Raw genomic sequence first — 16,332 nt, 5'->3', positions numbered from 1 at the left:
CCCCCCTACCTGCCTCGAAAGTGCAAGAGGGCACCACTCATTGTCCCTGCCCAGGCGGTCACAGAGTATGGGGCTGGGGGACTTGGGCATCACCGGGGGTGTGCTGGTTGACTAATAAAGGCAGGATGTGACCCGAGCTGAGTCCTAGCCTTTCCACTGCATAATGCGAGAACCCAGTTTTGCACAAGTATGTGCTGGCGAAGGGTAACAACTGACAAATTGCACGTCTTGAGAAATCTGAATATTCTTGACATAAGCCACCCCAAAATATAATCAGAGAAACTTCTTTAAATTTTAGTATTAATTGGCCATCTGAAGCAATTTCAATCAGGTTTTCATAATCTTGCATAGAAAAACTGACTGGCTTTTCTCTTATGCTTAATGGATTTCAAATCCAGTTATTGTTGTCATTTATGGTTGGAAAATACTTCATGATGTTTGTGTATAAATTGTTAAGATGATCTACAATGTCACTGTGAATATCTTCATCAAGTGGTATATCATAGACGATCACACCAGTGTGTGACTGCACACGCAGCGCTGAGTAGTGACATCATTGTTCCCACTCTCTGGCTAAGCTGGCATTACACAGCACCACTTAGCATGGCAAACACAAATGAAAATGGTTTTCAATAAAATTCATAAATGCTTAAATATTAATTATTATTTTTTAATAATAAAATGTTATTGTAGTGGAATTTTCTCGCGGAACCCTTATTGTTACTTCGCGGAATCCCGGGTTCCACGGAACACCATTTGGAAAACACTGCTGTAAAGGGAAATCATGTCTTACTAATCTACTTGAGTTCTTTGAGGGAGTAAACAAGTGTATGGACAAGGGGGATCCAGTGGGCAAACTGTACTTAGATTTCCAGAAAGCCTTTGATAAGGTCCCTCATCAAAGGCTCTTAAGTAAGTTGTCGTGGGATAAGAGGAAAGGTCATCTCATGGACTGATAAACTGGTTAAAAGACAGGAAATAAAGGGTAGGAATAAATGGTCAGTTTTCAGAATGGAGAAAGATAAGTTGCGGTGTATCTTTTTCCATTAAAAAGGAAAGAGAATAAGATGGAAAATAGCTTATTGCCACTATATAAATCCATGGTACACCCACATCTTGAATACTGTGTACAGATGTGGTTTCCTCATCTCAAAAAAGATATCTGGCATTGAAAATGTTTCAGAAAAGGGCAACAAAAATGATTAGGGGTTTGGAATGGATTCCCATATGAGGAGAGATTAAAAAGACTGGGACTTTTAAGCTTAGAAAAGAGGAGACTAAGGGGGGAATATATTAAAGGTCTATAAAATCATGGCAGGTTTGGAGAAAGTGAATAAGGAAAAGTTATTTACTTATTCCCACAATAAAAGAACTGGAGGGTGGGAGGGTCACCACATACAATTAATAGACAGCAGGTTTAAAACAAAAGGAAGTTTTTCTTCATGCAGCGTAAAGTCAACCTGTGGAACTCCTTGCCAGAGGAGGTTGTGAAGACTAGGACTTTAAGAGGGTTCAAAAAAGAACTAGATAAATTCATAGTGGTTATGTCCATTAATGGCTATTAGCAAGGATGGGTAGGAATGGTGTCCCTAGCCTCTGTTTTTCAGAAGCTGGAAATGAGCGACAGGGGAGGGATCACTTGATGATTACCTGTTCTGTTCATTCCCTCTGGGGTATCTGGCACTGGGCACTGTTGGAAGACAGGATACTGGTCTAGATGGAGCTTTGGCCTGACTCTAACCATGGCCGTTCTTATGTTCTCTCCTAATTTTGAGCCCAAATTAACTGATAGCGTTTTTCTAGTTTTCCTGACAGTAATGTGTCACTGTAAATATTGCTCATATACAGTAAATTTCTCCAAAATTGAAAATTAAACAGTTTAATATGCTGTAGATAAAAAGCTAAGATTATAATTGTTTCAAAACTGCTGGATTTAAATTCTGAACAATCTGCAGCAATTTAAGGAGTATTGTTTAAGAGAAGGAAATATATCTATTGAAACAAAAGTTTATCTGCAAAATTCCTTGTACGGGAATGAGCCACCCATGGAGATCTCAAAGCAGTGGATTTAAGAAAGATTGAGATAAGACAGAAGACAAAATACAGAGAGAAGAAAGGGGGAAATGCATTTCCAGTATGGGACATTGCTAAACATTTGTAAAAATGAGGGAATAAAATAGTTAAAAGGTGGCAGGAAAGAGGTATCTCTACCGTAGAAAAAGAAGTCTCATGTAAAGGCACAGAGGCAAAGTTTTAGTTTTGTGCCTAACCAGTTCTCTAAATCCATTGTATAACTCATTGTACATGTGGGCTACATCTAGACTGGCATGATTTTCCAGAAATGCTTTTAACGGAAAAGTTTTCCGTTAAAAGCGTTTTCGGAACAGAGCGTCTAGATTGGCACGGACTTTTTGCGGAAAAGCATCTGTGCCCATCTAGACGCGCTTTTCCACAAAAAAGCCCTGATTGCCATTTTCGCTATTGGGGCTTTTTTGCGGAAAACAAATCTGGGCTGTCTACACTGGCCCTTTTGCGCAAAAGGACTTTTGTCCGAATGGGAGCAGCATAGTATTTCCGCAAAAATACTGACAATCTTACATGAGATCGTCAGTGCTTTTGTGGAAATTCAAGCGGCCAGTGTAGACAGCTGGCAAGTTTTTCCAGAAAAGCGGCTGATTTTCTGGAAAAACTGGCCAGTCTAGACACAGCCAAGGGGTGATTATGCCAAAGACTGTTTTGCCCTTAAGCATGGCTGGTGTAAGCTAAAGGTTCCCAGGAGCCTGAGTACACATTTGCACTGAGAGCATATGCAGTTAATAACAATTCCCTGCAGTCTTTCACAGCAACCTGCTTCTTCATGCAGGTTTGTTTGCTTGTTTTAACAAAGTCAGCCTGAGCATACTCGAGAATCCTTTGTGGATAATGATGTCCTCTTAAGGCTTTATGACAACATCACCGAGTCACAGAGGATAAAGTGCAGTGGCCAGGAGATACAACCATCCCTCTCTGGGCTCTGAAGCTGCATAGGCTTCAACGTTTGGGCTACAGACAAAGTAAGGTTGGGTGCACGTGGGAAGGAGCAGGATGGAGTTCCTTGGAACCACTCAGACAGCCAGCTATTGTGGCCCTAAGAAGAGCTTCTTATTCCCTGAACCAGTCTCCACCAGCACCACTCAGGACAGCTACCAGTCTTACTACCTACCAGGTTACCGCTACCTCAACTCATGGAGACCCAGCCTCTTTTACAGAGTGTCTGCAGTCCCCACCCACTCTGATGAACAAGGAAATATGCGAATCTCTGCCCCTTTGCGGCCACCAACTATACTGCCCTCAGTGCGGTCTGCCTTATATGCTCGCTACTCCCCCCGTGACTGGTACAAGGCAAACACAGTTCAATTCAAGGGGTCAGAGTCCTCCCGGCACTGGGCTGGCCGTCTGAATGCTGATTCCTTGAGATTGATGCAAGATAAAGACCAACTGACTCAGCAAACGCAGGACACCAGTGGAAGGAGCTTAGGACAGAGACTTTCTGACATTGATTTTTGGAGGTCAGAGTTGACCTACGAGCTAGAATGTTTGCTGACAGAAACACATGCCCTGGAAACAGCTAAGAGGCGGCTGGAGTGTGCTGCTGATGAGGCCCAAAGGCCACTGAAGGTAAGTCAGAGGTAGCTGCCGATATCTAAAGTGATTTGTGGGCATAGATAAATAAATGGAGTTCTAGCTTAATACTGAGGCTATGTCTAGACTGCAGGCTTCTTTCGGAAGAACCTTTCTTTGGAAGAGACCTTTCTTCTGAAAGAGAGTGTTAAAACACAAAGGCGCATCAAAAAAGCAATCTGCTTTTTCAAAAGATAGCGTCCACATCTAATGGACGTTATCTCACATTTAAGCTGTGATTACTTTGGACAGAGAGTCCACCAGAGCACCTGTGCTTTTTCCTCTTTCCTCTTCTTTTGAAAGAACTCCCTCTTCCCCGTCCAGACATACCTTTTTCTGAAAGAGCTCTTTCAGAAAAACGTTTCTTCCTCGTAGAAAGAGGTTTACCAACACCGGAAAAACCCGTCTGTTCTTTCCATTTGCTTTTGGAAGAATACAATTACAGTGTGGAAGTAACTTAGGTTCTGTCGGAAAAATGGTGGTTTTTCCGACAAAACTCTGTAGTGTAGACATACCCTAAATGTCCTGGTATATGTACGCCTAGCTCTTATGTGTACCAAAACACATCCTAGAGATTGGATTTTGAATATCAGAGGTCTTAGTGCAAGTTATTTACAACAAAAAAATTGCCTTACCATGGATTTAAATTTTGCTGTTTAGTTTTGCTGTTTATCAAACTCTAAAACATAGCTTCAGAAGGGTAGCCGAGTTAGTCTGTACAGGATAAACTTAAAAAACAACAAATAGCATGTTAGCACTTTAAAGACTAACACAACATGTAGATGGTATTGTAAGCTTTCGTGGGTACAGCCATGTTTTGTTTCATGGGCGCAGCCATGTTTTGTTAAGTCTTTAAAGTGCTACCATACTATTCGTTGTTTTTTAAGTTTATCTAAAACATACGAAGCCTAGAGTTAAGAATTTATTAACTTGTGGAATATTATCTATGAAACTTATTTCTATAAAAGAAACTTGTAGGTAAGTACAAATAGCAAACCAAAATTCAGGATCAGGGTTTTGGGTCCGGATATACGGTATTTAAGCTTCCATTGAGTTCAATGAAAATTAGGAGTCTGCATATATTTGGCAATCTAGATCTTGATCTCCCATACTCAGTTAGCTTCCCTACCTTCAGAAAGTCTCAGAGGGCTAACCATGTTAATCTGTAACTTTAAAAAACGTGGAGTCCTGTGGCACCTTAGAGACGAACACATTTATCTGATAATGAGCTTTCATGGTAAAACCCACTTCATCTGGTTTTACCCAGGAAAGATCATGACCTAACAAATTTGTTAGTCCCTAAAGTGCCACAGGACGTCATGTATCTTCAGAAATACTGTCTGCAGATAGCTATACAATATCTCTTAACAAAACTCGTCCTATGAACAGAAGATTAGTATTATTTCATGTGTTAGTTGTTCAAGACAAGTGAAAGCAACATGTATAGAAGAGATGACCCTGGAAAAGGTTTATAGCCTAATTTCATCTTCCTATTTAACTAACCTACATATGTACAGATCATTCTCTGTAGCATGTAGGTTTGAGTCAGGGGTTTTGGAATGACACAGTGTAAGTGAAGATTGTAGATACAAAGCTTGGATTCAGATTCAAGTTACTCAAAAGCTCAGACATACTGAGGTGTAGCGCCTTGTTTGGGTCAGTCTAGTTATGCAGTTGATTACTAGGCAAAATTATGACTGCAACTTCTCCTTAGAAAACAAACACCAACAGAGATAAGCGTGGCTCTCACATATGCATCCATTATATACAATGAAACTACTCCAAAGTATCAAGTACAACTATGTTCTACCTTATTAGAAGCCTACCTATTACTAATCTGTTTATCAGTCCCTTGACCAGTAAAGTGAAGTTCCTTTGTATAGTGCAATACGAAATTTGATGCAAATTTTCCTCTGGTTTGCTTGCAGGTAGCCTTAGAATGCTTATATAACCGTGAGAAGCGTATGGGGATTGACCTAGTACATGATGACGTGGAAAAGAATCTTATACAGGTATGATGAGACTTCTTATTTGATGAATTAATCTGTAGAAAATAGCTAAAAATCAAAGCAGTGGTTTTTATTTGGAGAAAAACCACAAACTGTCTCTGAAATCCAGTTGCAAGACTGAAGAGGAGGGGGGAAAACTTTAAGTTAAGGAACCCCTACTTATTTTGCAAAATTAATCATGAACATGGTTGTTACTTTTTGGCCTTGATAGATAAGGTGTCAGAAAGCTTTAGAAAGCTACATCACATAAATTCTGTTTTCTTGTCTCACTATATAATTGAGTACCCTGGCCACTCTATCTTGCGTGAAGTTAGTCGATGAGGAGTGACGGGGATAAACACTATGTAGGAGGGATCTAACATAAGTTTATATGAAAGCAACAGAGGTCATGGAAGAGGGGAAGCTGGGGTGGAAGGATGAAACCTCTTTTCTTCTCTCCAGTAGCCATAAAAGAAAACTTGATTCTTGGGGTGTCTCCAATCACTGCTCTGCATCTGGAGCAGTCATCCAGAAAGCTATCTTTGGGCTTCATCTGTTTAGCCACCTTTATGTTAGTGTACTTGCCACTCATTGTGCCCTCTTGTTCCAGGAGCAATGCTTCAAGGGGTCCTTTTCTCTAGCACCTCCTGCAGGCCATCTGTCTCTCATCGAGTGTTCATGAGTTGGCCCTCCAGCCAGTCAAATAAAGATCTGAGGGTACGTCTACACTACAGCGCTAGTTCGAACTAACTTAGTTCGAATTAGTTAATTCGAACTAAGCTAGTTCGAACTAACGCATCTAGAACTAAAAACTAGTTCGAACTAGCGTTTTGCTAGTTCGAACTAGTAAGTCCACATTGAGTGGACTCTGAACAGGGCTTAATGATGGCCGGAAGCAGTGCCGGCAGGGCATAAAAGGAGGACTTAGAGCGTGGAGATACTGTCTCAGGCTAGCCGAGGGCTGCGCTTAAAGGGTCCCGACCCCCACCCCGGACACACAGTTCTAAGGGGTGCCCCGCTTGCAAAGAAGTTCTGGCTTGGAGTGCCCTGAGTGCCCACACTGGGCACATCACACCACTCGGCCATCAGCCCGGCTGCACTTGCCGCAGGCTGCCATCTGGGGAGAGGGAGTAATTGGGGGGCTGCAGGAGAGCTTCCACCCCCAGAAGCCCGCAGAGCCAGCCCAGTCCTCCCCATCGGGGGCTCGTGCCCCATTCCTCCCTCACCTTCTTCCACTTGCCCTTCCCTAGCCCCCCTTCTTATTGATGTACAAAATAAAGATAACGTTTCTTCCAACATTGACTCTGTCTTTATTGAAAAAAACTGGGGGAGACTGGGAAAAGGAGGTGGGAGAGGGGAAGAGAAAGGCTGGGAGAGGGGAGGGCAACTAACATGATCAGGGGTTGGGAACAGGTCCCAGATGAAGAGAGGCTACAGAGACTGGGACTGTTCAGCTTAGAAAAGAGGAGACGGAGGGGGGACAGGATAGAGGTCTCTAAAAGCAGGGGTTGGGTGGAGAGGGTGCATTCAGAAAAGTTCTTCCTGAGTTCCCATAAAGAAGGACTAGAGGACACCAAAGGAAAGGAATGGGTAGCAGGCTTCAAACTAGTAAGAGAAAGTTGTTCTTCTTCCCAAAGCAAATAGTTAACCTGTGGAACTCCTTGCTGCAGGAGGCTGTGAAGGCTAGAACTAGAACAGAGTTTAAAGGGAAGTGAGATCAAGTGATGGAGGTTGGGTCCATGGAGTCCTATTAGCCAGAGGGTAGGAGTGGTGTCCCTGCCCAAAGTTTGTGGAAGGCTGGAGAGGGATGGCACGAGACAAATGGCTTGGTCATTGTCTTCGGTCCATCCCCTCCAGGGTCCCTAGGGTTGGCCGCTGTTGGCAGAGAGGCTACTGGGCTAGATGGACCTTTGGTCTGACCCAGGACGGCCATTGTAAGCTCAGGGCTCAGGGTCGGGGGTCTCAGTGGACCCCCTTGATTTTCATGCACACCTGCTCCTGGGTGGCCAGGCTGGCAGCTCTCCTGCCCTAGCCGGCCACTTTCCTGTGCCTAGTGCGGAGATCGTGGACGAGGTCCACGATGTCCGCACTAGCCCAGGAAGGTGCCCGCCTCTTGCGGTCCAGGGCAAGCTCCCGGGAGCCGCCAGCCTGGTCCCGGCAAGAGGGGGTGGGCTGGGAGGCATCGGGTGGGTGGCTCTGTGCCGTGCCAGGTGCAGGGTCTGCTAGCTGGGTGCTGGCAGGCTTGCACCTGGCACGGGCACCGTAGCCAGCCCGTGCCCCTTTAAGGGGTCCGGGGCCGGGAGGGGGGCATAGAGTTTTCCTGGTTGTGCCCAGAGTGGCCACCAGGGAAACCTGGGGAGGGCTAGCCTCCCACTAGTTCGAACTAAAGGGCTACACAGCCCTTAGTTCGAACTAGCTAGTTCGAACTAGGCGTTAGTCCTCGTAAAATGAGGTTTTCCTAGTTCGAACTAAGCGCTCCGCTAGTTCGATTCAAATTCGAACTAGCGGAGCGCTAGTGTAGCGCATAGGAAAGTTAGTTCGAACTAACGTCCGTTAGTTCGAACTAACTTTCTAGTGTAGACATACCCTGATATCTTCCAAGACTACAGAAAGGTCCAAATACAAAATTCATGAAACGTTGCAATACAAAAGAGCCTTCATCCCCCCTCTTGGACTATTCCCCAACTCATCCTTCAGGGTCAGTCTTCATCTCCAACCTGGATTAAATTATCTTGTATTCTGCTTCCCCAGGAGTGGAAGAGAAGCCCAAACTCACCCTCTACTCTCAGTTCTAACCAGGGACCATGTATTCATAGAATCATAAAATCATAGGATTGGAAAAGATCTCAGAGGTCATCGAGACCAACCCCCTGTTAAACTAAATCATCCCAGCCAGGTGTTTGTCAAACTGGGACTTAAAAACCTCCACACATGGAGATTCCCCCACCTCCCTTGGTAACCCATTTCAGTGTGTCACCACCCTCATAGTGAAATAGTTTTTCCTAATATTCAATTTAGACCTCCCCTTTTGCAACTTGAGCCCATTGCTCCTCATTTTTCCATGTGTCGCTACTGAGAACAGCCTTTCTCCATCATCTTTGGAACACCCCTTCAGGTAGTTGAAGGCTGCTATCAAATCCCCTCTCACTCTTCTCTTCTAATAACCCAAATCCCTCAACCTCTCCTTGTAGGTCTTGTGCTCCAGCCCCCTAATCATTTTGTTGCCCTCCGTTGGGCTGTATAAAATGCGTCCAAATCCTTTTTGTAATGAGGGACCCAGAATTAGATGCACTACTCCAGATGTGGCCTCACCAGTGCTGAATAAAGGAAAATAATCTTTTTCCTAGCTCTGCTGGCAATGCTCCTATTAATGCACCCCATTATTCCGTTAGCCTACTTGGCTACAAGGGCCCACTGTTCACTCATATCCAGCTCCTCATCCACTGTAATCCTCAGGTTCTTTTCTGCAGAACTGCTGCTTAGCCAGTCCTCATTCAGCTAGTCCTCAGCCTGTGGCAGCACTTGGGATTCTTCTGTCCTATGTGCAGGACTCTGCACTTGTCCTAGTTGAACCTCATCACATTTCCATCCACCTTACAGTCCATTTTTCTAATCCATACTTTTTTTATTTGCTGGTAAGAATACTGTAGGAAACCGCATTAAAAGCTTTGCTAGGGTCAATGTATATCGCATCCACTGACTCCCCCATGTCCACAGAGCCAGTTACCTCGTCATAGATTAGGCAATCAGGTTTGTCAGGCATGACTTATCCTAGGTGAATCCTTTTTGACTATTCCTGATCACTTTCCCCTCTTCCTCTGCTTCAGATATGCTGCTGTTTTCCTGGCCACAGGTCCTGTGCCCTTGCTACCTGGGATCTCTGCTTCCCAGGCTTCCTGCAACCAGACCTGCTGCTGCATAGGGGTCTGGCTGCCAGCTGCAGAGCTAGGGGGCAATGAGGAGCATGCACGGGGCAAAGGCGGGGGGTGGGGAGAGGGGTCCAACTCAGCACTCCTATTCCAAAAACTGTTCTAGCATCAGTACAGGAGCCTAATGATGCTATCTAGCTCCAATCCACTCCCCTCCCCTCCCCCGCCACCACCAAAGTAGGAGGCACTTAGTCACAGGTGCTGTAACTGGCGCTTAGCTCCCTCATGATGGCCCCTTACACCTCTCATCTGGGAAAAGTATAGCCGCTCTTGAGGGTGTATCTACATAAATCATAGTGTGTGTGATTGCAGCACATGTAGACCTATGTAAGCTAGCTTCAGCCTTGGTAAGCATAGGCATTGCTAGTGGTGAAGTCAGAGCAGCATGAACTTCAGCATGGTATAAGAATCCTCTTGGGATGCTGGGTAATTACTTGGGTGGCTGGGCCATACTGAAGCCCATGCACTTACGCTTCATTCATCAGTACATGAGAGAGCTAGATTAAAGCTAGCTGGGATAAGTCCTGCAATTACACTCCCTGATTCCAGTGCAGATATACCTTTAGCAAATGGTGGGCTGCAAGAGCTGGAGTTTGAGGTAAAAACAATAACCTTATTCTTAAGAAAGCGCTGGAATGTTTTAGTGCATTTGGATACATGTTTAAATCTGAGGAAGGGTGACTTACATAATTAAGCTCTTTGGAGCAATGCAGTCTTTTTGTCCTGTTTTGTCTAGTCTTTTCGTCCTGTTTGTGGAGTGCCTGGCACACTGGGGTCATGATCTAGAGCAGGATTCCTAGATTCTATAGTACTAAATTCTGGTTCTTTTAAAATTCAAACTGTCCCTGTATATATTTTCCCGTTGGAAATCCAGTCATAGGAATTTGCAGTATGAAGACAACTGTCATTTTGTTCAAAGCCTATGCCCTTATGCAGTCACAGTGAGGGTATGTCTAGACTTCATCCCTCTGTTGGCAGAGGGATACAGATTAGGCAAATCGACATTGCAAATGAGGCAGGGATTTAAATATCCTGAGTCTAATTTGCATAAAATGGCCACCGCGTTTTGCAGACTCAGCACTTTGTAAACCTGTAAATCTCCTTGAAGGAGGCATAAAGGATCTGTCAAAAAAGGCTTTCTTTCTCGACAGATCCTCCTCTAGACTGCTGCTTTTTGTCGACCTGCCTAATCTGCATCCCTCTGCCAACAGAGGGATGAAGTCTAGACATACCCTCAGAGAGAAGAAGGTCTGCTAAAAGGCTCTTTATAATTTAGCATCTGTAAAGATGAACCTGTGTGTTCTTAGAGGCTCACATTACCAGAAACTGAGAGGCATTGTCATGGCAGGACAGAGTTAAAACTGTTCAGGTGACTGAATTTCTTATTTTCCTATGATTATTTTTTTATATTTTTTAAAATTGGGGCATTTTCAGTTTTGCAACATTTATGATTTTTACATCCTTAAGTTTAGAAGATCAGACTTAGATTATGTCTACACTTGCAGTTGATCAACAAAATTTTTGTCACTCACAGGTGCTTAAATCCCTCCATCCACCACCAACAAATGTTTTTCCATAACAAGTGGAAGCAGGAACACCGCTTTGTTGGAAAGAGCACTCTCCTGCCAACAAAACAAAAGCCACTCATGGGGGCTAGAAGTATTTTGTCAGCAAAAGTGCTCACGAAAATGATTTACACATGCCAACTTTTAATGGCAGAGCTGTGCTAACACAGCCTTGTTGCTAAAAGCTGTGTAATGTAGACACAATCTTAGGGTACGTCTAGACTACGTGCCTCTGTCGCCAGAGGCATGTAGATTAGGCTACCAGGCATAGGAAAATGAAGCAGCGATTTAAATAATCGCCGCTTCATTTAAATTTACATGGCTGCCGCGCTGAGCCGACAAACAGCTGATCAGTGTTTGTCAGCTCAGCGCTGTAGTCTGGACACGCGGGTGTCGACATCAAAGGCATTTGTCAACCACCCAGGTATGCCTCCTGGGATGAGAAATTCATGTCAAGAAATTACTATCTTCCAAAACCACACTGAACAAATACTTTAAAAAAAATTGAAGGTATCTTAAAAACTTCTTAAACCAATTAAGAAAATGTATTTAGAGTTTTGTGTAAACTCATGCATATAAGACTGTATCTTACAAGCTTGGTATGAAGGATACACGTGGATTGAAGAGCAGTACAAAGGCAAAATTAAATTTGTTTGGGAGACTCTTACTCTGGTGTTTGCATGGTTTCCAATATGGTTTATTTGAGTTTGTTTTTTGAAGCCAAGTGAACTTCAGCTTTGAAGCTCTTGGCTATTATTAGTCCTTTGAAAGAACGCTACAATAGTATTTGTAAGGAGTTTTCACCTGAAGTGAGATTTTTCTGAAACTAAACTTAAGCTTAACACATTTTTTTTCTGCTGGAAATGTGAATGAGAAGTTAAGGAGTGTGGGTTAATGGTCCAAACTGTCTCTAGCATGCCCAAGTCAAGCAGAAGTATAAGCTATATTTTTAGGGAAGTCTTATATACATATCTGCTTGGGTATGTCTACACTAGAAAGTTAGTTCGAACTAACGGACGTTAGTTCGAACTAACTTTCCTATGCGCTACACTAGCGCTCCGCTAGTTCGAATTTGAATCGAACTAGCGGAGCGCTTAGTTCGAACTAGGTAAACCTCATTTTACGAGGACTAACGCCTAGTTCGAACTAGCTAGTTCGAACTAAGGGCTGTGTAGCCCTTTAGTTCGAACTAGTGGGAGGCTAGCCCTCCCCAGGTTTCCCTGGTGGCCACTCTGGCCAACACCAGGGAAACTCTATGCCCCCCTCCCGGCCCCGGAGCCCTTAAAGGGGCACGGGCTGGCTACGGTGCCCGTGCCAGGTGCAAGCCTGCCAGCACCCAGCTATCAGACCCTGCACCTGGCACGGCACAGAGCCACCCACCCGATGCCCCCCAGCCCACCCCCTCTTGCCGGGACCAGGCTGGCGGCTCCCGGGAGCTTGCCCTGGACCGCAAGAGGCGGGCACCTTCCTGGGCTAGTGCGGACATCGTGGACCTGGTCCACGATCTCCGCACTAGGCACAGGAAAGTGGCCGTCTAGGGCAGGAGAGCTGCCAGCCTGGCCACCCAGGAGCAGGTGTGCATGAAAATCAAGGGGGTCCACTGAGACCCCCGACACTGAGCCCTGAGCTTACAATGGCCGTACTGGGTCAGACCAAAGGTCCATCTAGCCCAGTAGCCTGTCTGCCAACAGCGGCCAACCCTAGGGACCCTGGAGGGGATGGACCGAAGACAATGACCAAGCCATTTGTCTCGTGCCATCCCTCTCCAGCCTTCCGCAAACTTTGGGCAGGGACACCACTCCTACCCTCTGGCTAATAGGACTCCATGGACCCAACCTCCATCACTTTATCTCACTTCCCTTTAAACTCTGTTCCAGTTGTAGCCTTCACAGCCTCCTGCAGCAAGGAGTTCCACAGGTTGACTATTTGCTTTGTCAAGAACAACTTTCTCTTACTAGTTTGAAGCCTGCTACCCATTCCTTTCCTTTGGTGTCCTCTAGTCCTTCTTTATGGGAACTCAGGAAGAACTTTTCTGAATGCACCCTCTCCACCCAACCCCTGCTTTTAGAGACCTCTATCCTGTCCCCCCTCCGTCTCCTCTTTTCTAAGCTGAACAGTCCCAGTCTCTGTAGCCTTTCTTCATCTGGGACCTGTTCCCAACCCCTGATCATGTTAGTTGCCCTCCCCTCTCCCAGCCTTTCTCTTCCCCTCTCCCACCTCCTTTTCCCAGTCTCCCCCAGTTTTTTTCAATAAAGACAGAGTCAATGTTGGAAGAAACGTTATCTTTATTTTGTACATCAATAAGAAGGGGGGCTAGGGAAGGGTAAGTGGAAGGAGATGAGGGAGGAATGGGGTACGAGCCCCCGATGGGGAGGACTGGGCTGGCTCTGCAGGCTTCTGGGGGTGGAAGCTCTCCTGCAGCCCCCCAATTACTCCCTCTCCGCAGATGGCAGCCTGCGGCAAGTGCAGCCGGGCTGATGGCCGAGTGGTGTGATGTGCCCAGTGTGGGCACTCAGGGCACTCCAAGCCAGAACTTCTTTGCAAGCGGGGCACCCCTTAGAACTGTGTGTCCGGGGTGGGGGTCGGGACCCTTTAAGCGCAGCCCTCGGCTAGCCTGAGACAGCATCTCCATGCTCTAAGTCCTCCTTTTATGCCCTGCCGGCACTGCTTCCAGCCATCCTTAAGCCCTGTTCAGAGTCCACTCAATGTGGACTTACTAGTTCGAACTAGCAAAACGCTAGTTCGAACTAGTTTTTAGTTCTAGATGCGTTAGTTCGAACTAGCTTAGTTCGAATTAACTAATTCGAACTAAGTTAGTTCGAACTAGCGCTGTAGTGTAGACGTACCCCTTGTTATTATGTAAGAAGCCTTAAACACTAAGGCTACGTCTAGACTATATCCCTTTTTCATAAAAGGGATGTAAATTAGACGTATCGCAATTGCTAATGAAGCGGGGATTTAAATCTCCCCCGCTTCATTAGCATAAAAATGGCTGCCGCTTTTTTTCGGCACGGAGCTTTGCCAGAAAAAAGTGCCAGTCTAGACGCGGATCTTGCGGAAAACAAAGCCATCGATGGAGCCATGTAGTTTAGACGTACCCTTAGATATGTGATGTATTTGTTCTGCAGAATACCTACGTTTAAATTAATTTGCATCAATGTATATAAATTAATCATAGTGACAATTGACATTTTTCATTATAGGAGGTTGATTTGTTCAAATCTTGTCAAGAAAGAATGAGAAAACTAGCAGAAAGAATTGATCAGCAGTTGGGGTGAGTGTTTGCTTTTAAACCCCAAGTTTTTGAAAGAGAAAGTTATTCCAGTATTGCCAGATATTTTTAAGGTAGAGTGACAAGCACAAAGATATAATAAAGTGTTGAAACTAAGTGGATGCATATTTTCTAATAGTTTATTTGGTGAAAATTGCAGGTTTGAGAACCACAGCTGTTTGGGTCTGTCTACACAGCAACATTATTTTGAAATTACTAGTGTTATTTCAAAATAACTTAGGGTATGTCTACACTAGCTCATTAATTCAAGCTAGGAAGGCAAATCAGGCAACTGCCCACGGCTACACACAGCAGTTTAAAGTTAATCCAAACTAAGTCTTTAGTTCGGATTAACTTTAAACTGCCGCGTGTAGCCACGGGCAGTTCGTTCAAACTAAGCGGGATTTAAAAATGGCAGCCAGATGGGAACATGCAAATAAAGCCAGGGATATTTAAATCCCAGGCTTCATTTGCAACTTCGGTTGCCTGATTTGCCTCCCTAGCTCAAATTAACGAGCTAGTGTAGACATACCCTTAGTCTATATCTACACAGCAGGCAGTTATTTGAAAATAATGTCAAAATACTATCAAACTTAGAGGACTTCTTACTCCAACTCCTGTAACTCTCATTGTATGAGGAGTAAGGGAAATCAGAGGAAAAGTGCTCTGTTTCAAATTAAGTGTTGTGTAGAAGCTCCCAATTTTGAAATAAGCTATTTCAAAATAATCTACACAATTGATGTAGCTCAGTTTGCGTAGCTTATTTTGAGTTAAGCCCTGCTGTTTACATGCACCCTTTGTGAATGAGGTAAATAATATTGTCTGGAAGGAAAAACACAATTTTCCCCTAAAGCTAAAACATTTCATTTTAACATTCATTTCAATATTTTTTAAATTAAATGTTTCAACTCTTTGATTGTAGATGTTTCCAGATAGATTTATCTAATAAATCAAAAAAGGCAATAACATAAAACACAACAAAATATTACATTTTGTGTCAGACAAAACATTTGTCAGATTGTTTTGTTTTTATTTTGTTTTATTTTTTGGTTGATTGGAAACACGTTAGACTGTTTGGCTTGACTATCAATGCAAAGATCATGTATTTGTCCTGCTTCTATGCGAAGTACCCTCAATTGCCAATTCCCATTGTTAATTAGTCAAGTGCTTAGTACCCTGAAAGACTAAGCCCAACAATCTGAAATAAGAGTCCCTTGATATCAGAGGAGCTACCATCAATTTGGTGTTGTGTAGGGATGGCAGATTTGCAAAAAATTTAGTGGTACCCAGAATGCCCAGAGCCCACACCCCTCCTTCACTCAAAAGTCCCTTATTTATTGTTCTTGTAAATGGCACAGTTTTGTGAATCAAGTTGAGGAGCATTTCTGACACATTATTGCAACACTCAAAATAATTTTATATTTAATATTGATCAAATAAAATCAAAGTTTCTATTTTGGTGGGATGAATTTTACCCACTTCTATTGGCTGTGATTTTTAAGTTAGCTTTTCTATAATTTTATGACCAAATATAGAAGATATAGATTATAATGTTTCAATTGACAAGTATTGATAGAAGAACTATTGCTCAGTTTAAATATCAAGTTATTAGCAAATTTCTTACTACTGAGAAAAATAGGGTCTTGATCTTTCTCCATCCATGTCTGTCCCACTGAAGTGAAAGGACTAAGTGTTTCCCTCTTTGGAAGAAACAAAAGGAAGAGAAATTATTCTAAAAATGCCATGTGCTTAAGAGAGCAGAGATGAAGCCTCATCGCCTCGGCTTTGTCTGCACTGCAGGCTTCTTTCAGAAGAAGCTTTTTTTCGGAAGAGATCTTCCAAAAAAACTTCTTCCAAAAGGGCACATCCACACACAAAAGCACATCGAAAAAGCAATACACTTTTGCAAAAGAGAGCAT

At 43.9% G+C, this 16,332-nt stretch overlaps 1 protein-coding gene across 1 annotated transcript in view; it reads left to right on the top strand.

The window, feature by feature from the left end:
• Window positions 1-2,960: 2,960 nt before the first annotated feature.
• TEKT5 (tektin 5) overlaps window positions 2,961-16,332 on the top strand; it is a 60,750-nt gene continuing 47,378 nt past the window's right edge. Inside the window, exons 1-3 of the mRNA XM_006120648.5 lie at window positions 2,961-3,657; window positions 5,589-5,672; window positions 14,346-14,416. Coding sequence (XP_006120710.1) covers window positions 3,085-3,657; window positions 5,589-5,672; window positions 14,346-14,416 — 728 coding nt within the window. The 5' untranslated portion in view covers window positions 2,961-3,084. The remainder of the gene's footprint in view (window positions 3,658-5,588; window positions 5,673-14,345; window positions 14,417-16,332) is intronic.

The sequence above is a fragment of the Pelodiscus sinensis genome, chromosome 15 (genome assembly GCF_052426305.1).
Source record: "Pelodiscus sinensis isolate ZL-2025 chromosome 15, ASM5242630v1, whole genome shotgun sequence".
In the NCBI taxonomy this organism is placed as follows: Eukaryota; Metazoa; Chordata; order Testudines; family Trionychidae; genus Pelodiscus; species Pelodiscus sinensis.
Note: the sequence above shows the minus strand (reverse complement) of the source record. Positions and strands in the feature narration are given on the sequence as shown.